Here is a 27,126-nt window from a genome sequence, read left to right on the forward strand (position 1 = left end):
ACTCTCTTCATTGACTCTGACCAAAGATACTGTCCTCTAACTTCCACTCCTTTTCCAGGCCTCTAATACCATGCTTACATGCCAACCTTGTGCCACCCAGAACTGTCTAGGTCAGTGGTCGGCAAATTCATTAGTCAACAGAGCCAAATATCAACAGTACTTCTTCAAAGTAGACTCGCCCAGGCCGAAAACCGACTTCTGCGCATGGGCCACGAAGTTTCAATGGCACTGTACGCGCGCCTGCACATGGTATTTTGTGGAAGAGCCACACTCAAGGGGCCAAAGGGCCGCATGTGGCTCTCGAGCCGCAGTTTGCCGACCACGGGTCTAGGTGCCCAGAGTCTACAACTCCCCTCTCCAGGCCTTCTCTGTCTCCCATTGCTGTAGTAATCACCCCCATGGTATCAGTTCTCTGCTCCCCACCCAGGATCCGGGCAGCTCCCTTCAGTCCTGGCTCTTCTCCCATGGGATTCTGGGCATCTTGTTTGTTTCTTTTTCCTGAGTCAAGGGACAGCAGCCATTCCAGCCTGATTTCCAGGGCGGTCATCTACCTGGCACTCAGGGCCAAAAACTCACCTATAAGTAACATATTCATATGTTTCTGAGAATATATACATGCACACATGTGGATTGATATATATATACCTGAAAAAAGTCTAGAAGACATAACTAAATGTTGGTTTTTAACTTACCTCTATTTCCTAATTTGGGTACATGCATTATAATGACGAAATAAAAACAAATACGTCACTTTAATAATTCTACAACGATGTCCCTAATCCCTTTCTTCGCTTTACCTTTCCCTGCCCCCTTACTCCGTGTCTCTCCCTGCTGATTCTGTCCCTGTCCCTCTTCCCATTGGTCCCTTCGTGTCCTCTCGTCCTCCTGGCTCCTTTCACATCATCCCTATTTCTTTGCCTCCTCTCATCCCTTCTTCTCACATGTCTCTCTGTCTGATCTTGTCTTTGCTCTCTAGGACATGTTCCTGATGGCTGCCATGGGCCCTTCCGGGGGTGGACGGACTGTCATCTCCTCAAGGCTGCAGAGTCGCTTCAACATCATCAACATGACCTTCCCCACAGTGAGGGCAACTGGGACTAGCAGAGGGGGAACTGTAGAAGGCAAAGTCATCTGTGTCCTAGAAAATGAGGGGCAGATCAAGGAGGGGCCTGGGGACCCCTTGAGCAGAGCCGCATATAGGGAGCTGTAATATGTGGAGGGGAGACAGCCATCTGTAGAAACCTCCGCTTCTCCGCCAGGAGAGCCACAGGATAGAAGTATAGCTTACTGGCTCTGAATGTCAAGCCTCATTGTCCAGTGGGCAGAGAATGCAGGGGGTCCAGAATAGGCTCAGGAAGGTAAGTCCTACAAGGCTGAGAGCTAGAGCATTGCCAGGATTAGGGTGTGGCCAGTGAGCACTCAGGGTTGCCACAGATATTCAGTAATCAAAGTAAATAACATTTTAATGCAATTTTTTTCAAAAGTAGGCGCAAAACTTCATTATGAACAAAATACAAAAATTTAAAATAAATACAAGATTGGCACAGTATCATGCTGAGCCATATTTGAGCCTGAGGCAAAAATAAAAATCAAGCTGAAACCGGTTTGGCTCAGTGGATGGAGCGTCGGCCTACGGACTGAAAGGTCCCGGGTTCGATTCCGGTCAAGGGCATGTACCTGGGTTGCGGGCACATCCCCAGTAGGAGATGTGCAGGAGGCAGCTGATCGATGTTTCTCTCTCATCGATGTTTCTGGCTCTCTATCTCTCTCACTTCCTCTCTGTAAAAAATCAATAAAATATATTTTAAAAAATAAATAAATAAAAATAAAAATCAATAAATACTAATCCCATTTTTATTTAAAATGTTGGGATTTGTTCATCATAGGTATTTTGCATTAATTTAAATTTTTCAGATCATTTTAAAATTTTTCAATTACAGTGGGGCCTTGACTTACGAGTGTCCCGACTAACGAGTTTTTCAAGATATGAGCCGTCTCTCGGCCGATTTTTTGCTTTGAGTTGCGAGCTAAAATTCGCGTTACAAGCCAGCTTCAGATACCCCACTGCTAGTTGGCACAGCGAACGTCACAGTGAACGCCACAACATCAGCCCAGCATCACGTGTCTCACTCATTCATTGTTGATTTGACATACAAGTAATTTGAGTTACGAGCTCCGTCACGGAACGAATTAAACTCGTAAGTCAAGGCCCCACTGTACAGTTGAAATACAATATTATAGTAGTTTGAGATGTACAACCCAGACATTATTTAACTTACTAAGTGATCATCCTGATAAATCTTGTACCCAACTGACACCATATGTAGTTATTAGAATATTGTTGACTATATTCCCTATGTTGTACTTTACATTCCCATAACTATTCTTTAACTACCAATTTGTACTTCTAAATTTCTTCATCTTTTTCACTCATCCTCCACACCTCCTCCCATCTGGCAACTGTCAAAATGTTCTTCGTATCTATGAGTCTGTTTCTGTTCTGCTTGTTTATTTATTTTGATTTTTAGATGCAATTGTTGATAGATATGTATTTATTGCCATTTTATTGTTCATATTTTTAATCTTTTTTTTTTCTTAAAGAAGACCTTTTAACATTTCATGTAATAATTGTTTGGTGGTGATAAACTGTTTTAGCTTTTTCTTGTCAGGAAGCTCTTTATTGACCTTCAATTCTAAAGTATAGTTTTTCTGAGTAATCTTGGTTGTAGGTCCTTGCTTTTCATCACTTTGAATATTTCTTGCCACTCCCTTCTGGCCTGCAAAGTTTCTGTTGAGAAATCAGCTGACAGTCTTATTGGAAGCTCCCTTGTAGGTAGCTAACTGCTTTTCTCTTGCTGCTTTTAAGATTTAATTATGATGCATCGTAGTGGGAGACTCTTTGGGTTCATCTTGTTTGAAACTCTCTGTGCTTCCTGGATTTGTATGTCTATTTTCTTCAAGTAAGGGAAGTTTTCTGACATTATTTTTTTCAAATAGATATTCAATTTCTTGTTTTCTCTCTTCTCCTTTTGGTACCCCCATGATGTGAATATTGGTACGCTTGAAGTCCCAGAGGCTCCTTACACTATCTTCATTTGGATTCTCTTTTCTTTTTTCTGTTCTGATTGGGTATTTTTTGTTTCCTTATATTGCAAATCACTGATTTGGTTGTTGGCATCATCTACTCTGTTGACTCACTATAAATTATTCTTCATTTCAGTTAGTGTATCCTTCATTTCTCACTGGTACTTTTTTTATTGTTTCTATGTCCCTTTTCATACTATTGAAGTTCTCACTAAGTTCCTTGAGCATCCTTCTAACCATTGTTTTGAACTATGTATATCTGGTAGCTTGCTATCCTCCATTTCATTTCATTCTTTTTCTGGTGATTTATCCCTTTCTTTTATTTGGGACCTGTTTTCTTTGTCACTGAATTTTGACTGCTTTCCTATATTAGGTAGAGCTGCTACGTCTCCCAGACTTGGTAGAATGGCCTTGTGTAGTAGGTATCCTGTAGGGCCCAGTGGTGCAACCTCTCCAGTCACCCAAGCTGGGCACTCCAGGTGTGCCCCTGTGTGGGCTGTGTGCACTGTCCTGTTGTAATTGAGCCTTGATTGCTGTTGGCATCACTGGGAGGGATTGACCTCTCCAGGCCGATCAGCTGTGAGGACTGTCTGTGATGACCAGCTACAACTACAGTTGAAGAGCTATTGTGCAAGAGTCAACTCTATGGAGCAGGACTTACTTTAGTAGGGCTTTGGTGCTCACCTTGAGTATGTGTTGCTCATGGAGATGGTAGGGTTGTAATCTGGTGTGGTCTGAAACTGTCCACCAGGTGCACTGGCTCTGGGGCCTCTTGGAGGCACAAAGTCAGCCACTGCCTGTGTCCTGCCTGGAGGACACAAGGTAGAGAGTAATCTGCACATGGCTGCTACTTGTATTATGCTTGGAGGTACCCAGGAGAGGCCAAGCTGTGAGCCAATGCAGGCTTCTACTAGTGCTGGGCCTGGAGCCACTTAGCAAGAGGTAGCGGGTACATAGAAGCCAGATGCTGCTTGTTTGAGAGATTTTACAAAAGTCTGAAGCATGAGGCAAGAGGCCATTGTATGGGAAAGCCACTGGGAATTGCTTGGGTGGGCCTGCAAGTTGGGTGGGCCAGCGTCTCAGGGAATCACTAGGGCAGGGCAAACAGTGTGAGCCAGGTTGATGGAGACTCAGATATGGCTCTGTCTGTCAGTCCTGTGTGTGTATGTGTGTTGGTGGGGGGCGTGTTTCAGAAAAGGAATGATGGTCTCTGTCAGCGTTTTGTCTGGCAGAAAGCTGCTCCTCTCCAGCTCTCACCCTGATGCCAGACATTTCAGTTTCTCCCCATATATCCCTGGTTCCTTTCAAGCTGCTGCCCAGCATTGTAGCTCAGAGGGAGTAAGTCCAAGTAAGTCTGTGCTTGGGCCCTTTAAGAGGAACTGCCTGGAACCCCAGCAGCCTTCCATCTCTCTCAGCCTCAATATCCACTGGTTTTTATAGCCAGAAGTTATGGGGACTTGTCTTCCTGGCACTGGAACCCTGGACTGGGGGGTGGGGGGTCAGGTGTGGGGCTGGAACCCCTTGCTCCTCAAAGGGTAACCTCCACAGCCAAGATAGCCCTCCCGATTTTAAACCGACACACATGATGTGGGAACAGCCTATTCAGTGTCTCTGCTCCTCCTACCAGTCTCGATGTGGCTTCTTCTTTAAATCCCTCGTTGTATGACTTTCATTCAGCTAGATTTCAGGTGGTTCTGAATAATGGTTGTTCTATAGTTTAGTTGTATTATTTATGTGGTTGTGGGAGGATTCAAGTACAGCATTTACCTACACTGCCATTAGGAAGTTCTAATTTTGATTTTTGTTTGTTTGTTAATCCTCACTAGAGGATATTTTTCCATTGATTTTTTTTTTTTAAGGAACAGTGGAAGAGAGAGGGAAAGACAGAGAGAAACATCCATGTGAGAGAAACACATCGATTGGTTGCCTCCTTCATGAGCCCCTCCCAGGGCCCAAGCCTGGGAGGAACCTGCAACCAAGGTATGTGCCCTTGACCAGAATTGAACCTGGGACCCTTTGGCCCAATGCTCTATCCATTGAGCCAAACTGGCTAGAGCCTAATTTTGATTTTTTTAAAAAAATGTATTTTTATTGATTTCAGATAGGAAGGGAGAGGGAGAGAGAGATAGAAACATCATTGATCGGCTGCCTCCTGCATGCCCCCTACTGGGGATGGAGCCTGCAGTCCAGGCATGTGCCCTTGACTGGAATTGAACGTGGGACTCTTCAGTCCGTAGGCCAACACTATCCACTGAGCAAAACAGGCTAGGGCTGATTTTTAAATATTGCATTAAAATGTTATTTCTCTTGATTTCTGAGGAGGTTTTTGTTTTTTTGTTTTTTTGTGTGCTTCTTAAATTGTTCCCCAAGATGAGTGCTTCATTCACTTCACCCTGTCTCAGTCCTGGCTAAAAAGCCAGGAACCTGTGAAAGTTAATCAGAGGCCTTTTTCTAGGAGTCTCAGATCATCCGAATATTTGGCACCATGATCAATCAGAAGCTTCAGGACTTTGAGGAAGAGGTGAAGCCCATTGGGAATGTGGTGACTGAGGCCACTTTAGATGTGTACAACACTGTGGTCCAGCGCTTCCTGCCCACACCTGCCAAGATCCATTACCTCTTCAACCTTCGAGATATCTCCAAGGTAAAACTCTGTCTCACTTGCCCCTTTTGCCTGGCACAGCTTTCTTACAGGTATTCTCTTCTCAAGTAAACCTTGGAGCTCAGTAGCATTCGATAGACCCCAAATCACCTGCATCCTCGAATGCTGCATTCTCTGACCTGACCACTAAAATTTCTGAAGGAAATCTCTTTCCTTCCTCCATATCACTAGCATGCCTCTTCCCCAGGTATTTCAGGGCATGCTCAGAGCCAACAAGGACTTCCACGACACCAAGTCCAGCATTACACGGCTCTGGATCCATGAATGTTTCAGGTGAGATGTGCACGTCCCTCCAGATCCAGATTTCAGCAGCCTTGCTCCGAGCCCTGCTTCTAACCCCACCCTGATGCTCCTTTTCCTAGGGTCAGTCTCCTTATTCCTAGATCTCACCCCAACTCCCTCCCAACAGAGTCTTCTCTGACCGATTGGTTGACACGGCAGACACAGAAGCTTTTGTGACTATCTTAAGTGACAAACTCGGCTCCTTCTTTGACCTCACATTTCATAATCTTTGTCCCAACAAACGTCCTCCTATCTTTGGTGAGCTGGGAGCTGTGCTACTATAGGCTGGAGACTCTGGAGATGGGATAGAAGGAGGGTTGGGCATGGAGACCTGATGCTTAGAGCTCTTTGGGGAAGTGTGGGGAAGACCAGGCATTTGAGACTCTGACCCCCTCTTCCCATGACCCAGGGGACTTCTTGAGGGAGCCCAAGGTGTATGAAGACCTAACTGATCTGACGGTGCTGAAGACAGCCATGGAGACGGCCCTAAAGGAGTACAATCTGTCACCTTCTGTCGTGCCAATGAATCTGGTGCTCTTCCGAGAGGCTATTGAGCACAGTGAGCATTTCCTATTCCCATCTCCTTCCCCAGCCTCCCAATTTATGTGGTATTTCCAAGGAAATATGGATTCCTTCCCAGGTCTCTTCCAGAAGTTACCTTCCTTCCTGGCTCCAGATGCCCTTGTGGCAATGGGTGGGACTTTTTCTTAACAGCGGTGTCTAACAGACATGGTAGAGGTTAAAAGTTGAATTGCCACCAGGGCTTCAATACTAACCTCTTTCCACACCTCTTGGTCCCTCTATTTCAGTTTCAGGTATCCCAGTCCCTAGTCTAGGGCCTGGAGGTCCCCTGAGGTTGCTCAGCCAACTCATTGCCCTTATTCCCCACCTCCCTACCCCTAGTCACAAGGATTGTGCGGGTCATTGGACAGCCTCGGGGCAACATGCTCTTGGTGGGCATTGGGGGCAGTGGGCGCCAGAGTCTGGCCCGCTTGGCCTCATCCATCTGCGAGTACATCACCTTCCAGATTGAAGTCAACAAACATTACCGGAAGCAAGAGTTCCGAGAAGGTATGGCTGGGTTTCTGAAACAGGAGAGGGTTTGGGGCTAGGAGTGAAAGATCAGGTGCCTGACTTGCTGCAATGACAAGAGAGAGGAAGGATGGAAGCCAGATAGTGAGCTGTGCCAGGCCCATGTGGAGTATAGCATGATGTGTGTATGTGTTGAAGGCTGGAGTAAGATACCTAAATCTTGGAAGAGGAATAAGAGATGGGCAGGTGAACCTGAAGAGTCTGTCTGTTCCCTTCTCCTTCTTTTCTCATCTGGCTCAGATATCAAGCGTCTATACCGGCAAACTGGGGTAGAACTCAAAGCTACATCCTTCCTTTTTGTGGATACCCAAATTGCTGACGAATCATTCCTAGAGGACATTAACAACATCCTCAGCTCAGGCGAGGTCCCAAATCTCTACAAGACCGATGAATTTGAAGAAGTATGATTCCTTCCATGCCCTCAACTTATTGATTCTTTGACCTTCCTGACTAACCTGAAGAAGCCCAGATCCCAGAATATGCTACTGTGCCCCCCACTCTGTCTACACGCCCCCCCCCCCCCCCGCCCCAGTTAGCTGGAAGAGCTGTTTCTCTTCAGTCATCTTCCTTCTAGGGACCCTATTGGGTGGAGCTACTTTAAAACCTACACCCTGTCAGCTGAGCCTCACCTGCTGCCCCCTCGGGTTCTGCCATTGAAACTGCAGCCCTCAGCGTAGCCAGTGTGGCTCAGTGGTTGAGCATGGACCTATGAACCTGGAGGTCACGGTTCAGTTCCTGGTCAGAGCACATGCCTAGGTTGCGGGCTCCATCCTCAGTGTGGGGCATGCAGGAAGCAGCCAATCAATGATTCTCTCTCATCATTGATGTTTCTCTCTCCCTCTCCCTCTCCCTTCCTCTCTGAAATCAATAAAAAACAAACAAACAAATGCTCTATGGCTTCTGTGCAGATCCAGATGCAGATCATAGAGCAGGCCCGGGCAGATCAGGTGTCAGAGTCCTCGGACAGCCTCTTTGCCTACCTCATCGAGCGCGTGCGCAACAACCTGCACATTGTTCTCTGCCTCAGCCCTGTGGGCGACCCCTTCAGGTAACTCCTGTTATATAGCCTCTCCCTCCCGCCCTGTGATAGCCCAGCACGTTTCCTCCCCTCTCTGGCCTTCCATGCCTTCTTGGAGTGAGTCCCATGAAGAGTGCCAGTCCCTACCCCCTGAATGCGCCATCTCCTTTCCATAGATCTTGCCTTTTTTCAGGAAGTCTCTGCTATTTACATAGAAGTTGTCCTCTCCCTCTTGGTGTGACTAGATTGTGTGTGTTTTTTGTGGGGGGAGGGAGTAAGAGGGTGATTTTTTGTTTTGTTCTTAAATTTTTAATTGCGATGAAAACTGCAAAACATAAAATTTACCATCTTAACCATTTTTTAAAAATATATTTTATTGATTTTTTTACAGAGAGGAAGGGAGAGGGATAGAGAGTTAGAAACATCAGTGAGAGAGAAACATCGATCAGCTACCTCCTGCACACCCCCTACTAGGAATGTGTCCACAACCATGGTACATGCCCTTGACCGGAATCGAACCTGGGACCCTTCAGTCCGCAGGCCGACGCTCTATCCACTGAGCCAAACCAGTCAGGGCCATCTTAACAATTTTTAAGTGTACAGCTCAGTAGTGTTGAGTATATTCACGTGGTAGTACAACAGATCTCTAAAATTTCTCATCTTGCAGAATAAAACTCCACACCCACTGAATAACTTCCCATTTCTTCCATTCCCCCATCTCCTGGCAACCACCATCTACTTTCTATTTCTATATATCTCATCTAACTGGAATCATAGAGTCTTTTTTGTGACTTGCTTAGTTCATTTAGCATAATGTCCTCAAGGTTCATCCATGTTGTAGCATGTATCAGAATCTCTTTTCTTTTTAAGGTTGAATAATATTGCATTGTATGTACAGATCACATTTCATTTGTCCATTCTTGTTATGACTAGATTTTATAAAGCATTAGAAAGTAGGATGAAGACAGAACTTGTACGGGGAGGCAATGTGGGTTGCTATTTTGTTTTCTTTTATTTATTTATTTTTTTAATAATTTTATATATATATATATATATATATTGATTTCAGAGAGGAAGGGAGGAGAGAGATAGAAACATCAATGATGAGAGAGAATCATTGAATGGCTGCCTCCTGCACACCCCACACTGGGGATGGAGCCCGCAACCCAGGCATGTGCCCTTGGCCGGAATTCAACCTGGGACCCTTCAGTCCGCAGGCCGATGCTCTATCCACTGAGCCAAGCCAGCTAGGGCTATTTTCTTTTATAGTTATGGTGTATTTACCACGTACCAGGCACTGTATTTTACATGTCACCCCACTGAATCTCCTAACAACCCTAGTTGGTATGCTTTGTTATTCTCATTTTAGAGATTAGAAAGCTGACATTCAAAAGATTAGTTCACTTGCCCAAGATGCACCCCTAAAAATGTGGAATCCGGCTTTTCTGGCCTCAGAACCTGTTTCTAAATACGTTTTAAGTTTGCCCAGGAACTAGTTCTGAGGGGAGCAGAATCTGGACAAGGAGATACAGGAGCACTCAGGTTCCTAGAAAGGAGGTGGACCTGTGACAAAGCCAGTAGCCGGAGGCTGACTCTGCAGGTGGACTTAACTGCCTCTCAAAACCCCTCTCCAGGAACTGGATCCGCCAGTACCCAGCCTTGGTGAACTGCACTACGATCAACTGGTTCTCAGAGTGGCCCCGTGAAGCCCTGCTAGAAGTGGCTGAGAAGTACCTCATGGGAGTCGACCTGGGAACTCAGGAGAACGTGAGACCCTCCTTCCCATCTCTCTCCACACCCCCTGGGCTCTCTTCTGTTTCCTTCTCCATTTGCCACCACTCTCTGTCCTATAGCCTTTATCCTTTGGCCTCAGATCCACAGGAAGGTGGCCCAGATCTTCGTCACCATGCACTGGTCAGTGGCTCAATATTCCCAGAAGATGCTGTTGGAACTGCGAAGACACAACTATGTCACACCCACCAACTACCTGGAACTGGTGTCTGGATATAAGAAGTATGACGAAGCGTTGGGGACATAGAGGGCCAGGGAGCTTGGTGTCTTTTGAGGGCAATTACTGAAATGGTATCATGGGAAATATCCGGGAGCTGGCCAGGAGGACTGGCTCAAGGACCTGGGCACTGGTGTGGAATAGTAGAGATGAAGGGGTTTTAAGTTTGCCCAGGAAATGAGTAAAGGAGAGATGGATCCTCCAGGGGGGTGGCAGTCTCTAGAGCCCTCTTCACACTCTCTTTGTCCTTATTTTCTGGAATGATGTTTCTTTTTCCAACCACAATACAATGGTGACACTGCCACTTTACCCATAACATATACACCCGTCCTCTCCTCTCTGCCTTTAATATCTTCTAGACTTTCCACCATTCCCAAGAATTACATATTTATTTATTAAGGTGTGTTGAGTATTTTTATGTGCTTAACACAACAATAATTTGTTTTGAAGGATATAAGAGAAATGTAAAAAAAAAACCAACCCTCATTTATTGGATTCAGTATTTTAATCAAGGGGAAGAAAATGCCATTCGTAATAATAATGATAGTCAACATTTAGTCCTCAATTAAATATGTATTGTTGAGCACCTACTATGTGCCAGGCACTATTCTAGATACTTACAATATGCCAGCTAGCAAAGTCAAGTCCTTGCCTTCCCTGGATTGTAGGCTTACATTGCGTTTACTATTTGCTGGTTACCATGCTAAGCCCTCTACATGCATTTTCTTATTTAGTCCAGAAAACAATCCTGCATAGACAGTTTTTATGGCTTGGATAATGTTAAAACTTTTTGAATGAGGTGCCAACATTTAAAACTCGGGAGCCTTAGAAAAATCCAGATTTTCAACTTCTCTCTGAAAATCAGAAATTTTGGCAATACTGAGCCCACACTCATTCCCACATGAAAAAACCAGGCTAGAGACAAAGATGGCCACCCTCTCGGGGCAGGTTTTTTCTAGTTCACGCAGTCCCCCTGCCTGCCGCACCCTGGGGGACAGAGGCAGACTCCCAGGGGGGAAATGGTGTGGTGAAAACGATGACTAGCAAGCTGAGAGGTAGAATAAATCAGAGGATGAGAGTCCAGAAGCACGAAGTCCAGTTGGGAAGCCGTTGGCTATGATCCAGGAAGGAAAGAATAAAACCTGACCAGAGTGTGGTGGCAACAGAAAGGAAGATAGGGAGCTGAGACACGGTGGGAAGTGAGACTGTCTAGGGCAGTGGTTCTCAACCTTCCTAATGCCACGACCCTTAATACAGTTCCTCATGTTGTGGTGACCCCCAACCATAAAATTATTTTTGTTGCTACTTCATAACTGTAATTTTGCTACTGTTATGAATCATAATGTAAATATCTGATATGCAGGATGTATTTTCATTGTTACAAATTGAACATAATGAAAGCATAGTGATTAATCACAAAAACAATATGTAATTATATATGTGTTTTCCGATGGTCTTAGGCGACCCCTGTGAAAGGGTCGTTTGACCCCAAAGGGGTCGCGACCCACAGGTTGAGAACCGCTGGTCTAGGGACCCCCCCCCTTTTCTGGGAGTCCTGCCTCTCCACACACCGTGCTCGCCTTTGTCCCCCAGGCTGCTGGCAGAGAAGCGGCAGGAGCTGCTGGACCAGGCCAATAAGCTGCGGACAGGATTGTTTAAGATCGATGAGACGAGGGAAAAGGTGGAGATGATGTCTGTGGAGCTGGAGGATGCCAAGAAAAAGGTGGCTGAGTTCCAGAAACAGTGCGAGGAGTACCTGGTCATCATTGTGCAGCAGAAGCGGGAGGCGGATGAGCAGCAGAAGGTGGGGGCCCCGGCAGTATCCTGCCCCCTCAGGCCCCTCTCCTCCCAGTGCTCAGCAGGCAGAGGCTTCCGGTCTCCCTCAGTTACTCTGTCGGGATGCATGTTCCATTCCTCCAAACTGTTGTAGCATTTTCTTTCCTTGTTACCTCCAACATCGTCACCCCCACCTCTGCCCCAGGCGAAGACAAACCCTCATCCTCTCTTCCTTCCTAGGCCGTCACAGCCCATAGTGAGAAGATTGCAATTGAGGAAGTCAAGTGCCAGGCACTGGCTGACAATGCCCAGAAGGATCTTGAAGAGGCATTGCCAGCCCTGGAAGAGGCCATGCGGGTATTGCAGGGGGGCGGGGAAGACCCAGGAAAGAGTCTCCAGGTCCCTGGGGTTCTGTCCCCATAAAGGACCTGCCTTGCCACCTGAGTTGACTTAGGCCCTGTGTCCTAAGTGAAACCTTTCTCCCCAGGCTTTGGAGTCTCTGAACAAGAAGGACATAGGAGAGATCAAGTCTTATGGACGGCCCCCCGCCCAAGTGGAGATAGTGATGCAGGCAGTCATGATTCTTCGAGGCAATGAGCCCACTTGGGCAGAGTCCAAGAGGCAGCTAGGTAAGCTAGAAACCAGGAGATAATGAGCACCAATTCACCCGACGTTTATTATTCATCATCTGCTGTGAGCCAGGCACTCGGAGGGACAGAGATGAATGAGGCGTTGTGCTGACCCCCAAGAGCATACAGTGTGGTGGGAAAGAAAAGACATAAATATCAGTTAAGATTCTTTGGTTGTAAGTCACAGAAAACAACTCATCTTAAATTAAGCAAAAAGAAAAAAAGAGAAATTGTTATAAAGATATAGGAATATATCTCAAAATCCAGGGCAGGAATGGCTTCCCCTCCACCTCCCAAAAGGGCAAGAATCAAAACCAAGAGTCTTTGCTGTTTCGTTCTTGTGGTTTTCTCTGCTTTGAGTTCTGTCACAAGGCACATTTGGCTCTTATATGTCTCTTGGTAGAACATAGCCTGCAAGCTTGAGAGAGTGGTGGTTCAGGTGAGATTGTTCGTGGTAAGTGATGGGAAATGAGGCTGGGAGATTGTGGAGGGTCCTGGGCCTGTGAGGGTCTAGAGGAGGGAGCACGGTCAGCAGAAGGAACGTGGGCTGACGTCAGTTATTCTGGCCTTGGGAACTGGGCTGAGGGAAAACAGGGCCACGCCTAAGCAGTGGAGATGCAACCTGGACAATGAGGGAGGCATTAGGCCTTCTCGTTGAGGCCCTGATTTGCATCCCACAGGGGAACAGAATTTCATCAAATCACTGATCAACTTTGATAAAGACAATATCTCAGATAAGGTTCTGAAGAAGATCGGGGCCTACTGCGCCCAGCCCGACTTCCAGCCCGACATCATTGGCCGCGTCTCACTCGCTGCCAAGTCCCTCTGCATGTGGGTGCGGGCCATGGAGGTCAGCAGGAGTGGGGTGGGGTGGGGTGGGGAGCAGGGAAGCAGGGAAGCGGGCCTGGGAAGAGGGGGGTGCACATAGGAGAAAGCTGGGGGAGTGGAAGACCCAGGTGGGAAGGAAGGGACCGCTGGTGGGTTAGTGGGTGGGTGGGCGACCCCACCGCCTGGCTGTCTCCCTGCAGATGTACGGGCGGCTGTATCGGGTGGTGGAGCCCAAGCGGATCCGAATGAACGCTGCGCTGGCCCAGCTTCAGGAGAAGCAAGCAGCGCTGGCAGAGGCCCAGGAGAAGCTGAAGGAGGTGAGCCTCATGCCAGTCTTTTCTGCTGTGGTCCCTCTCCTGATTTCAGGGATCCTTCGTTACCATTCATCTCTCCCCATCTAATTCTTTCCCCGTCTCCCTTCCTGTCTGCCTCCCACTCTATGCCCTGTTTAGATGGGCTGCCTCTGGCTAAGAAAGCTAAGCCGACTGCAGAAGGTTACAAAGGCACAGAGGGCACTGTCCCTGAGGAGTCCTTGCAAAACTGACTTGGGAGTTGCCTGTCTCTGTCATGGCCTTGACCATGGGCCCTGAGATATTAACTGATGAAATCTGTGTGGCAGATCGGTCTTTGCTGGGAAGGGGGATGCGGAATAGGGCAAGAGTGTCGACATCACTGCTATGGACCGGAAGGCTGTGGACTGAGGGTGTCTGAGCGAATACGTAGGAGGACAGTGTTGTCCCAGAAGTAGAGGCACTTACTTACTGTGAACAGTTTAGATAACCCAATAGGTGATTTCCTGTAAGGTATGTGCACAGATAATTCTCAAGCAAGGCAGAAGGTAGAGTGCTATTATCAAGAGTTCAAAATTCTTCTAGCCTATCATTTAATTTTTCTATCATTGATTTAATAGGCAATACAATCACATGGTTTAAAATTCAAAATGTATAAAAGAGTATCCAATAAGAAGTCTCCCTCCCACCTTCTGCTCGCTATCTACCAGCTCCCTTCCCTAGAAAGCAACCAATGTTACAAATTCCTGTTTATCCATCCAGGGGTGTTCTATGCACATATAAACAAATATATATTTTTAATCTTTTACATTATATATACTGTTCTGCACCTTCCTTTTTTATTTGTCTGTACATTGAAGATTGTTCCATATTGATACATAAAGAGTTTCTGCTCTCCTTTACCACTGCATGATATTCCAGTGGATGGCTATACCATCATTTACTTAACCACTTCCTTTTTGATGGGCATGTTCATTGATTCCAATTCCTTGATCTACACGTGTCCTCAAACTTTGCTGATGCTATCTTGAACTATATAGAAGTTTTAAAATTTTATGTAACCGAAGCTGGTCATACTGTTTCAAAATGTTTTAACCAAAACCAACTATGGAAATAGCCAAGTCCGAGTCCAACATCCTCAAATCGGATGAGGAGCCCAAGGGTTAGTGAGATTAAGTGACTGGCTCATAACTGACCGACCTGGGCTAGAACCTGCCTTTCCTGACTCCAAGGCCATTGCTACCGCAGCCATCCCAGTCCTTTCCTGTTGCAGCATCTTTGCTATTGGGAGTGAAGCTGCCCTTGAAGCCTCTTCTGATTCTGTTTGTGCAGAATCAACCAGCTGGGCAGCGGGCTTCTGCCTGCACACGCTCCCCCACTGCCCCTTTCCTGCTGCACTGTCACCTCCCAACCTCACATGAGACCTTCCCTCTTTTACTCTCTTTTTCACACATGAATAATCACAGGTGTGGCAATCTATTTGGAAAGGCTTCTCACCTCTGGGTGAATCATATCCTGGGCCAAATAATTAGGGATTGTTTCCTTTATATGTAAAACATGGGTCCTCTAGGGTCAGCTGCCAGCAGTATCATTCATTAGACAAATATTTATAGAGCGCCTGATGTGAGGCCTCTTGAGAAGGCCTACTTGATAAGAGTAAGCAGACAGGGGGCCAACACTTCTCCTTTGTTACTGTGACATAGGCTTTGACATGTAAGAGCCAAATGCACGTGCTCAGTATCCGGCACCCTTTCCCACCCACTTGCAGAGAGCACTGTGCTGAGGCTGGGCTCCACCACCGGCCAAGTACGTACAAATCTTTGGTCCTCAGTGATTCTCAGAGCCTGGAAATCAGCATTTTGAAAGGCTTCTTATCAGAGCCAGCCAGAGGTGGGAAGCCTGTACATCGGCTCTAGGGCCAGAGATCTGATGGGCCTGTCAATCCGAATCTTGAGTAAGCAGTTTTAATCCTTACTCACTTGTTTGGGGCCCTGAAAATGTATGTGTCATAGGCCCGATTCTGACATGCAACAAGGGTTAGGAACCACTGGCTTAGAAATTGCCCTAGAGGCTCTCAAATGGGTCTAGACAGAATCTTAATCTACTTCAAGGCCATTGTTTACTCAAGGTTGAAAACCTTCACTTTCTTTCCTCTTTCCCACTCCAAGCTATGTCACATTTCAACATAGTATATTGGAGGTTATGGAGTAAGATTAAATGATAGCATTAAAACGCTACAATAATAATAGTACACAAATTCCACAAATTTGAATATAACCCTCAGGGAGAAATTAGATTTCAGAGATTAAATCTTTGTAAACTAAAGTCCAAGTAAATTAAAATCTGAAATCAAATTATCTTGATTTTATGAGTTAAAAATCTAGAAGCCAACATTCTTAAGTTAAAGTCCCCAACCCATCCTCCCCAGTTTCTTATTCTGCTCCGTCTCCACAAGAGGGGTTCTCAGGGTCAGTCTCGGCTCCTCACATTATAATCAGGCCTGTCACTCACTGGAAATGACATGGTTCCTGTAGGACTTCAGAGGCTACACTCGGTCAAGTTCAAGTCTCTCAGGAGCATTGCTCGAATTCAAGGAGTCAGTCAGGCACTCATGGCTTCCACATAAAATTACGTCCAGAAAACCAGTCATTATTGCCCCAAAGACCAGAGTGGAAACTCAGTGGTATTTTTAGGAATGAGGATACATGGAGAAAATCTTTGTTTTAGCATCACCAGAATGTCAGTTATCTGGAAACCATGACCCGTGAACGTCACTAAACTGGGAGAAACTTCTAACCAGAGATTCATGTGAGAGCTCGAATGCAGTCACTGAGCATTTCCTGCACAGGGGGTGTTGGAAATACACATGTGCATATCTGCTTTTTTGGGAGGAGGGGGTTATTGTGGTAAAATACACATAAAATTTACCATTGTAACCATTGTAAAGTGTACAAGCCAGTGGCAGGAACTACATTCACCATGTTGTGCAGCCATCACCATTATCTTGTTCCGGAACTTTTCCTCACTCCAGATGGTCACCCTGTGTATATCCTTTCAATTTCAGCTCCCCTTTGAGCTCGGGGTTCCCCACTCTGGGTTGTGAGCAGGTAGGGTCAGCCCTGTACCACAGCGGCTAATATTGCTGCTTTCTTTGTGGGATTGCTGAGGTCTTTGAAAACTGCCTTTCAGGGAAGGTTTCAGCTCGTCCCCATACGCATCCTAACTGGAATATTACCATCAGCAGATTCCTGAACCGAAGCTGCTGTTGATGCTGCTGAGGCCCGTGCCCTGGAGCCTTGTGGGGAACAAGTCCTCTGCCGTTGGTGTGCCAAGGCATGGCTTTGCTCCTTTTGGAATCCCCTAACTTGCTCAGGGATGTTCCCTTAAGTTGTAGGTAATACCTGCATGCCTGCTACCCTGCCCGTACCACCTGAAATCGCAGCCAAAACAATAGTTCCAGCCCATCTGCCTGTAGACAGGCCACATGGATTCCAGGCTAGTCTCTTCATAACTGCCTCCTTAGCCTGGAGGAGAAGTTGAATAACAGGACAGCTGATCTAGTGCTGTCTACCTAGGCCTGGCAATAACCACTTAAAGCTAGGACCTGTAGACCCACAAAACCTAAAGCCTTGCCAGTTAAAAGGCCTAATATTCTCTTTTTCACAATGGGTTTGCCGCCAGAACATAGGTGTCGTAAACACCACAACTAAAAGCCAAAATGGGAAAGGACAAGCCTCATATCAACATCATCGTCATTGGACACATAGGTTCCGACAAGTCTACCACTGCTGGCCCTCTGATTTACAAGTGTGGTGGGATTGACAAAAGAACCATTGAAAAATTTGAGAAGGAGACTGCTGAGATGGAGAAGGGCTCCTTCAAGTATGCCTGGGTCTTGGATAAACTGAAAGCTGAACGTGAATGTGTGTCACCACTAATATCTCCCTGTGGAAATTTGAGACCAGCAAGTTTTATGTGACCACCTTTGATGTCTCAGGACACAGAGTCTATATAAAAAAACCATTGCTTTTTAACTGGCAAGGCATTAGGTTTTGTGTGTACTACAGGTTCTAGCTGTAAATGGTTACAGGCACATCTCAGGCTGCTTATGCTATCCTGATTGTTGCTGCTGGTGTTGGTAAATTTGAAGCAGGCGTCTCCAAGAATGGGCAGACCCGTGAGCATGCCTGTCTGGCTTACACACCGGGTGTGAAGCAGCTGATTGTTGCTGTTAACAAAATGAATTCCACTGAGCCCCCCTATGGCCAGGAGAGATATGAGGAAATTGTTTAGGAAGTCAGCACCTGCATTAAAAAAATTGGCTACAACCCTGACACAGTAGCATTTGTGCCAATTTCTGGTTGGAACGGCGACAACATGCTGGAGCCAAGTGCTAACATGCTTGGTTCAAGGGATGGAAAGTTGCCCATAAAGATGGCAGTGCCAGTGGAACCACGCTGCTTGACCCTCTGGATGGCATCCTGCCACCACCTGGTCCAGCTGACAAGCCCCTGCAGCTTCCCCTCCATGGTGTCTGCAGAACTGGTGGCATGGGTCCTTCCCTGCGGGCCGGGTGGAGACTGGTGCTCTCAAACCCGGCAGGCGGTGACTTTGCTCCAGTCAGTGTCACAGCTGAAGGGAAGCCTGTTGAAATGCACCGTGAAGCTTTAAGGAAAGCTCTTCCCGGGGACAATGTGGGCTTCAGTGTCAAGAACATGTCTGTCTCCCTAGTCAGTCAGGCTCAGTGGATAGAGCGTCAGCCTGTGGATTGAAGAGTCCCAGGTTTGATTCCTGTCAAGGGCACATGCCCAGGTTGCAGGCTCAATCTCCAGTAGGGGGTGTGCAGGAGGCAGCCGATCAATGATTCTGTCTCATCATTGATGTTTCTATCTCTCTATCCCTCTCCCTTCCTCTCTAAAATCAATAAAAATATATTTTAAAAAATTTTAAAAAGAACTTAACATACCCCTTAACACATTAAAAAAAAAACATGCCTGTCAAAGATGTTCATTGCATTGGGGCAATGTGGCTGGTGACAGCAATAATAACCCACTATCGGAAGCAGCTGGCGTCACAGCTCAGTTGATTACCCTGAACCATCCAGGCCAAATCAGTGCTGGATACGCACCTGTGCTGGGTTGTCACCCCTCACGTTGCTTGCAAATTTGCTGAGCTGAAGGAGAAGATCGATCGTCATTCTGGGAAAAAGCTGGAAGATGGCCCAAAGATTTTGAGATCTGGTGATGCTGCCATTGTTGGTATGGCTCCTGGGAAGCCCATGTGTGTTGAGAGCTTCTCTGACCCTCTGGGCCGTGTGGCTGTTCGTGACATGACAGACAGTTGCTGTGGGTGTCATCAAAGCTGTGGACAAGAGGGCAGCTGGAGCTGGCAAAGTAACCATGTCTGCCCAGAAAGCTAAACGCATTTCCCCCCAACACCTGCCACCCCCGTCTTACTCGGTGGTGGAAGAAAGGCCTCAGAACTGTTGGTCTCAACTGGCCATTTAAGTTGAAAAGTAAAAGACTGATTAATGATTAATGCGTCGTAAAACTTTCAGAAAGGAGAATGTTTTGTGGACCATTTGGTTTTTATGTGTGTGTGGCAGGTTTTTAGTTTGTTAGTTTTTTTAAAAAGTACTTTTAAATGGAAACAACTTTACAAAAAATCAGTCACAGAATTTTTAGACCCATTAAAACAAAGTTTAATGAGAGAAAAAAATCTGATATTCTGTCCATCAGTGCTAAAAACAATCTAACCCCACTTTAACCTCGTCGGCAATATTAGTGTGGTAGCTATAGCAGCCTTTATCCTGAGACCACCGCTATACCTCGTGAAGGCCATCCTTGAAGCCCACCTCTTTCTTTTGCCACTATTTTAAACAGTCCTGCTTCTGTAGGAACAGCCATTCACCTATGGACAAAGACACAGTCATCTGCCAAGGTCAGAGTAATTCAGGATCGGCTTAAAGCCTTTCACCCAGGCAAGATTAGTTAAAAGTCAACCACACAAGTGTAAAAACCTGCAGGCCTAACATGAACCTCTAATCACCCAAGTCAAAACACCTGCCCATACCTCAAAGGCTGCTCATGAGCCCCACCCAAAGCTTCTTCTTTTTTTTATTTTTTATTTTTTATTGATTTCAGAGAGGAAGGAAGAGGGTGAGAGATAGAAACAGTGGTTCTCAACCTTCTGGCCCTTTAAATACAGTTCCTCATGTTGTGACCCAACCATAAAATTATTTTCGTTGCTACTTCATAACTGTAATGTTGCTACTGTTATGAATCGTAATGTAAATATCTGATATGCAGGATGGTCTTAGGCGACCCCTGTGAAAAGGTCGTTAGACCGCCAAAGGGGTCACGACCCACAGGTTGAGAACCACTGGATAGAAACATCCATGCTGACAGAGAATCATGGATCACCTGCCTCCTACAAGTCCCCCACTGGGGATTGAGCCCACAACCCAGGCATGTGCCCTTGACCAGAATCGAACCTGGGACCTTTCAGTTCGCAGGCTGATGCTCTATCCACTGAGTCAAACCAGCTAGGGCCCACCCAAAGCTTCTTAATAGGTTTTCTGTTCTGCAAATATACTCTTGATTGGGTCCAAGAATTAGCAGCCTTCTTCTATGCATGGGTTTTAAACAAGTTAAGAAATAAAAAGTCCAAAATACTACTTTTAAGTTGGAGAATGTGGCTAACATCTGTGGGCGAGTTGGCCCCACTAGTAGTGACCCTGTATTCAGACCGATTGACCGGGTCTCAAGCGTTGTGGGCGGGCAGAGTGGAACTTGTGCTCACTCCTAAAAGGAAAGAAAGGGCCTGAGCTCCGCTGAGCACTCCCAGTTGATTCTTTCCAGTTTTACCAATCAGATCAGTCACACACCTCCCCTGGAGAAAGGGTGTGTAAAGACCTGCAAGGGAACCACCAAGATTAAAAATTATAACAAAACGTGAACCTTGAAGAAAAACTAAATCTCGAGATTATTCAGGTTATAGAGAAGAACTTCAAAAGCAAACCTAAGGAAGAAATGACATCCACAAAACAAAAATAAGATGAGAAGAGGAAGAGTTCAAACAGAAAAAGATTCAGGGAAATTTTAAAATGATCAAAGTATGACAGTCATTCAATAGAAGGGTGGGAAGATAGAGTCAAGGAATATAAAACAAAAATAAAAAGTCTAGCCCTAACCGGTTTGGCTCAGTGGATAGAGCGTCGGCCTGTGGACTGAAAGGTCCCAGGTTCGATTCCGGTCAAGGGCACGTACCTTGGTTGCGGCACATCCCCAGTGGGAGGTGTGTAGGAGGCAGCTGATCGATGTTTCTCTCTCATCGATGTTTCTAACTCTCTATCTCTCTCCCTTCCTCTCTGTAAAAAAATCAATAAAATATATTTAAAAATAAAATAAAAAGTCTAAAACATAAGAAAGCTATAACAGACACAATACAACCAACAAGGATTTCTGAAAGAGCAAATGTGCAATCAGCAGGAACAGAAAAATATTTAACAACCAATTCAACATGCACAGTGACCTATCAGAGTGTGCCTTAGCCACAAGCAGCTCAGCCAGCCACCAGTTCATACTGGGCACCAGCCCAAGTCATATGTCGATGCTGTTTATGGTGTTTGATCTTTATAATCAACCTAATGATAAAGCACAGAAGACTGTGGGTTCTGAGTGGGAATGCTGTTAACTTCGACAATGTAAAAACAAAAGCACAGCTAAAATAGTTGAGCCCTAACTGGTTTGGCTCAATGGATAGAGCATTGGCCTGCGGACTCAAGGGTCCCAGGTTCAATTCCAGTCAAGGGCATGTACCTTGGCTGCGGGCACATCCCCAGTAGGGAGTGTGCAGGAGGCAGCTGATCAATGTTTCTCTCTCATCGATGTTTCTGGCTCTCTATCCCTCTCCCTTCCTCTCTGTAAAAAATCAATAAAATATATATTTTTAAAAAATAAATTAAAATAGTTGGGAGGTGAATGCCGGTGGTGGGCTGAGGGAGAGATCAGGCAATGCTTTTGCAGATATTATAAAACGAGGTTTCGATGTGTCATTTAAAGTTATAAGGGTCACCAGTAGAACTAAAACTATTAGGAATAAAGAGAAAAGGGTGTTGATGTGTAGGCATAAGAGATTAAATCATCATTTATCATAGCATAAAGTCAATATAAAGAGTCTGAAATTGATAATCCAGGAAACAACAGTGTAGAATACACTGTGTATGGAGATAATACCCCTGGAAGAATATTCAAGCAACATGTCACATTGGCTAGCTTGAGAAGAGAGTGGGTGGCTGGAGAGCAGGGTTGGGAGGCAGACTTCTCATGACCTTATGTCTTTTGAATTTTTAAGTTACTTATTCACAAAGTAAACAAAATTAAAATAAAAAATAAATTGCATCAACATGTGCTTCTGCCCCTACAAGGACATTCATTGCAGCATTAATAGAAAATGTTGGCAAGACACAAATGTCTATCAGTAGAAGACTTGTTATATAAAATAATGGTTAAGTCATACACAAGATTATTTTGCAGCTTTTAAAAACAATTATTCCCGGCTCGCATGGCTCAGTGGTTGAGCATCGACCTGTGAACCAGGAGGACACCTTTCGATTCTGGTCAGGGCACATGCCCAGGTTTCAAGCTTCATCCCCAGTGTGGGGCATGCAGGAGGCAGCTGATCAATGATTCCCTCTCATCATTGATGTTTCTATCTCTCTCTCCCTTCCTCTCTGCAGTCAATAATATTTTTAAAACACCAAACAAACAAACAAAAAACACACAATTATTATTCGCCTGTCAGGCGAATACCAGGCCCTAGAAAAGGCTGGATCAGTCCTCTACTTCAGATTTAATGATGTATTTCAACCTCAGGAGAGCCCAGAGGGTGGTGATGAATTGAGGGAGGCTTCTCTCGCAGGTAAAGCTCTTCCCAGGTCCCTGTCTCTGGCGTGGGACCTGGGACCTGGGTCTTGTCCTTGCGTGGACTCCTCTTTTTCTCTCCAACAATTCCTGAGCTCGTTTCTAGCTTTTTCTTTTTCTCTCAAGATCACGTCTTGGGTATGGCTCCTGGGATGGAGTGGCAATCATTTTTGTGCGCTCCGATCCTCTCTTGCCAGCATATCTGTGTCATTTCTTGTGCTACAAGAGGTCTGTATTGATTTTTTACAGAGAGGAAGGGAGAGAGATAGAGAGTTAGAAACATCGATGAGAGAGAAACATCGAGAACTCATCACACATATTTTGTCTTTTTTCTCTCCTGACAACAACCCTATAGGTAGGTGTTATAATTCTTATTTCGCACAGGAGAAAACCAAGACTTGAAGAGATCAATTTACCCAAGGTCATGCAGCCACAAAATAGCAGATTGGTGATTTGAATCCAGGACAATCTGGCCCCAAGCCCTGTGTTTGATTCCTATCTCCGATTACTCCCAGGTGGCTGAGAAACTGGATATGCTGAAGAAACAGTACGATGAGAAGCTGGCACAAAAAGAGGACCTTCGTATGAAGTCTAAGGAGATGGAGATGAAGCTGGAGCGAGCTGGGATGTTGGTGTCTGGGTTGGCTGGCGAGAAGGCCCGATGGGAGGAGACAGTAAAGGTGAGATCAGATGTACCACCTGGCTCTCCTTCCTCCCTGCCAACTAGTTCCAAGAGCTCCCATCCCCTTTAGGTTAAGGGACAGTCAGGGAAAACAGGGACAGCTGGGTATAGGGACATCCAAAAATAGGGCATGGGAGTTCTTCCCCTCCCTTTCCTCACATTTGGCGAGAAGAGTGAGAGGAGAGATTTTTGGTACCATTAGGGATCTGCTGCTATGTTTAGGCAGAGCTACAAAGCACACACCAGGACCCTTTTACAGCACATTGGCTGGAGAGAAACAGGGCGCATCTTGTCTCTCTACCTTCAGTGAGCTCCTGGTGTCATGAAAGAGTTAGGCCTTATCACCAGAATGTAAACAGAATTGCTGTCAAAGACGGGGAACTGAAAAGTAATTAGAACCAGGTTAGGGCTCTCAGGGCACAAAGGTTTAGGAGAGGGAAATAATCTCTTTAATCCAGATAGTGTTCAGAGGAGAGTGCCTTCAAAGCATTCCCGTCTCGCCCAGTGGTGGGGGCTCTGACAGGCTCACCCTCCCCTCCTGTCCGCCAGGGCTTGGAAGAGGACCTGGGCTACTTGGTGGGTGACTGTCTCCTGGCAGCTGCCTTCCTGTCCTACATGGGGCCCTTCCTGACCAACTACCGGGATGAGATTGTCAACCAGATCTGGATCAGGAAGGTGAGACTCAGGCATGAGGAGCGAGGTCTTGGGCTCTGAGACCAGGGCCTTTGGGAGTAATAAGAGATATCAGAAAAGGGCAGGGTTGCTGAGCTCAGATCTCCACACTGAAATTTGGGGCTCTTCCCTACACAGATTTGGGAGCTTCAGGTTCCTTGCTCACCTCGCTTCACCTTTGATGACTTCCTGTCCAATCCTACCAAAGTTCGGGACTGGAACATCCAAGGGTTGCCCTCAGATGCCTTCTCCACTGAGAATGGCATCATCGTCACCCGTGGCAACAGGTAAGGATGCTGCCGGGAGCATGAGGAGGAGTAAGCTCAGAGCCTGTCTTCTGACGGATGCTTCCTCCTTCAGGTGGGCACTGATGATTGATCCTCAGGCCCAGGCCTTGAAGTGGATCAAGAACATGGAAGGAAACCAGGTATAAGGCTGGGGGGCTGGTTGTATCCCCTTAGGACGGCGGTTCTCAACCTTTAATACAGTTCCTCATGTTGTGGTGACCCCCAACCATAAAATGATTTTCGTTGCTACTTCATAACTGTAATTTTGCTACTGTTATGAATCGTCATGTAAATATCTGATATGCAGGATGTATTTTCATTGTTACAAATTGAACATAATGAAAGCATAGTGATTAATCACAAAAACAATATGTAATTATATATGTGTTTTCCGATGGTCTTAGGCGACCCTGTGAAAGGGTCGTTCGACCCCCAAAGGGGTCACGACCCACAGGTTGGCGACCCACAGGTTGAGAACGGCTGCCTTAGGAGCTCTTCCCATGCCTGTCTCTTCCTGAGTCCTACCCTTGGGCCGTTTTTTCCCTATGAATCCCTCAGTGTTTCCTCCATCTTTTTTCTTGCTCTCTAGGGCCTTCAGATCATTGACCTGCAGATGACCGATTACCTTCGAGTCCTAGAAAACGCCATCCAGTTTGGATACCCAGTGCTGCTCCAGAATGTGCAGGAGTATCTGGACCCCACACTCAACACCGTGCTCAACAAATCTGTAGCTCGAATTGGTCAGGGCCCAGACTTACTGTGTGGTTGGACTGTGGGACAGATCCCAAGGACCAGCCAAGTGGGACACTGGGGAGGAACAGGCTGGCTCTTTGGCTGTGTCCTTTATTTACTAGTATCTGTCCCTCTATTCAGACAGCCCTGGGCTGGGGCCATTAGGACAGGCTGAGTCACTGCCACTGGATGCTGGTAGGGGAAAGAATGGGTCAGCCCACACCTGGTCACATGGAGTCCTTGCCCTTGACCCTCTTGTGGGTACAGGTGGTCGGCTGCTGATTCGCATTGGAGATAAGGAGGTAGAATACAATCCCAATTTTCGTTTCTACATCACCACCAAGCTCTCCAACCCCCACTACAGCCCAGAGACATCAGCCAAGACCACCATTGTCAACTTTGCAGTCAAAGAACAGGTAGGCGGGGCTGATGCTTAGACTGAACTAGGGGGAAGCAGGCAGGGCTGTAGAGTCCGGCAGGATCGAGAAAAAGGCTAAGATTGTGTTGGGCAGGTCTAAGGGGCTCGGAGGTGTAAAGGGGTGCAAAAGGTGAAGGTCACTGGAGTGACATTCTCACCCTGAGTCCTGGTGTGCTTCCAGGGCCTGGAGGCCCAACTACTGGGCATTGTGGTCCGGAAGGAGCGTCCTGAGTTGGAGGAGCAGAAGGATTCGCTAGTCATCAACATCGCTGCTGGCAAGAAAAAGCTCAAGGAGCTGGAGGATGAGATCCTTCGGTGAGACCTTGCCTCCACCCTCCACTGGTCCACTCACTGGCACAACTAGCACGCAGGGGGCTGATGGAGTCCCTGCCCGCTCCATCCATGTGCCTCTGGGCTTCCCTCCAGGCTGCTGAATGAGGCCACAGGCTCCCTGCTAGATGATGTACAGCTGGTGAACACCCTGCAGACCTCCAAGTTAACGGCCACAGAGGTGACTGAGCAGCTGGAGACCAGTGAAACCACGGAGATCAACATTGACTTGGCCCGTGAGGTGAGCTCCTGTGCCCTCCAGCCCAGCCCCCACCAGCCGTCAAGATGCAATTCTCATAATCTTGGCCTGAGGAACCTTCCATTCCTGAGCTCCTGCCACCTGCCATGTCCCTCTGTGGCCCCTGACTCTGCCCCCTCTGCAGGCTTACCGTCCATGTGCCCAGCGGGCATCAGTCCTGTTCTTCGTGCTCAATGACATGGGCCGCATCGACCCCATGTACCAATTCTCGCTGGATGCCTACATCAGCCTCTTTATCCTCAGCATTGATAAGAGCCATCGCAGCAACAAGCTGGAGGACCGCATTGACTACCTGAATGAATACCACACCTATGCTGTCTACAGGTCTGAGGCTCCTCCCTACATGCCCTAGGCAGGAGGCCAAGTGACTGACGCGAACACCGACCCTTCCTGCTAGTTCTGCCTTGGTGCTTTCTCAGGCCATCATATTGGTCCCCTGCTCTCCTCCCCATACTCCTTCCTGGGTAGCTTATCCACTGTCATGGTCCATCACCTGTGGGCTGGCTGCTCAGTGTTATATCTTTAGCTCTCCGTTGAGTGTTGGACTTGTGTGTACAACTGTCTACTATACCAGCACTTCTCCAATAGTAACGTGCTTCTAGAGCACAGGGAATCTTGTTAAATACAGATTAAGATTTAGTAAGTTGGGGTCCTGTATGTCTAATGCTCCTGGTCTATGGGTCACACTGAGTAACAAGGTACTTGACTTCTCTACATAGACACCCCACAGACCCCTCAAGTTCAGCTTGTTTCAGGTCAAACTCATCATCTACCCTTTCAAGGCCCTCACCCCTAACTGGCATCAGCATTCACTTCCCAGTCACCCCACCCAGAAAGTGGAAGAGTGAACGTCCTTCTTGACTCTTCTCCTCTCAGATCAGTCACCAGGTTTTGCTCGTGAATCTTTCTGCAAACTGTTCCCTCCCAATTCCCCCCATGGCTACACCTGCACTTTAGTTCAGACCTTCATGAACTTTCTTTCTGAATTGCACAACCATCTCCTAACAGGGCATCCTCCATCTAACTGTCTCTCTCCGATCTGTCCTCTTGTAGCGTCCGTGAGAGCCTTCCAAACACAAATCTGACCATGCCACTCCCGGCTGAAACGGGTGGAGCCTTTCGTGACCTGTCCTCCACCCGCCTGCTCCGCTTC

The 27,126-nt window shown here is 46.7% G+C and overlaps 1 protein-coding gene across 1 annotated transcript in view; it reads left to right on the top strand.

The window, feature by feature from the left end:
* DNAH2 (dynein axonemal heavy chain 2) overlaps window positions 1-27,126 on the top strand; it is a gene marked incomplete at its 5' end in the record, with an annotated part of 108,325 nt that overhangs the window by 70,579 nt on the left and 10,620 nt on the right. The window contains 24 exons of the mRNA XM_023743950.1: window positions 977-1,081; window positions 5,540-5,728; window positions 5,934-6,019; window positions 6,156-6,286; window positions 6,438-6,587; window positions 6,932-7,099; window positions 7,361-7,521; window positions 8,029-8,168; window positions 9,773-9,905; window positions 10,012-10,151; window positions 11,740-11,950; window positions 12,163-12,279; window positions 12,410-12,551; window positions 13,232-13,401; window positions 13,580-13,696; window positions 23,109-23,273; window positions 23,825-23,950; window positions 24,086-24,234; window positions 24,308-24,374; window positions 24,824-24,974; window positions 25,234-25,382; window positions 25,566-25,699; window positions 25,811-25,955; window positions 26,098-26,297. Coding sequence (XP_023599718.1) covers window positions 977-1,081; window positions 5,540-5,728; window positions 5,934-6,019; window positions 6,156-6,286; window positions 6,438-6,587; window positions 6,932-7,099; window positions 7,361-7,521; window positions 8,029-8,168; window positions 9,773-9,905; window positions 10,012-10,151; window positions 11,740-11,950; window positions 12,163-12,279; window positions 12,410-12,551; window positions 13,232-13,401; window positions 13,580-13,696; window positions 23,109-23,273; window positions 23,825-23,950; window positions 24,086-24,234; window positions 24,308-24,374; window positions 24,824-24,974; window positions 25,234-25,382; window positions 25,566-25,699; window positions 25,811-25,955; window positions 26,098-26,297 — 3,446 coding nt within the window. The remainder of the gene's footprint in view (window positions 1-976; window positions 1,082-5,539; window positions 5,729-5,933; window positions 6,020-6,155; window positions 6,287-6,437; window positions 6,588-6,931; window positions 7,100-7,360; window positions 7,522-8,028; window positions 8,169-9,772; window positions 9,906-10,011; window positions 10,152-11,739; window positions 11,951-12,162; window positions 12,280-12,409; window positions 12,552-13,231; window positions 13,402-13,579; window positions 13,697-23,108; window positions 23,274-23,824; window positions 23,951-24,085; window positions 24,235-24,307; window positions 24,375-24,823; window positions 24,975-25,233; window positions 25,383-25,565; window positions 25,700-25,810; window positions 25,956-26,097; window positions 26,298-27,126) is intronic.

Source organism: Myotis lucifugus, unplaced genomic scaffold, assembly GCF_000147115.1.
Source record: "Myotis lucifugus unplaced genomic scaffold, Myoluc2.0 scaffold_420, whole genome shotgun sequence".
NCBI classification, from domain to species: Eukaryota; Metazoa; Chordata; class Mammalia; order Chiroptera; family Vespertilionidae; genus Myotis; species Myotis lucifugus.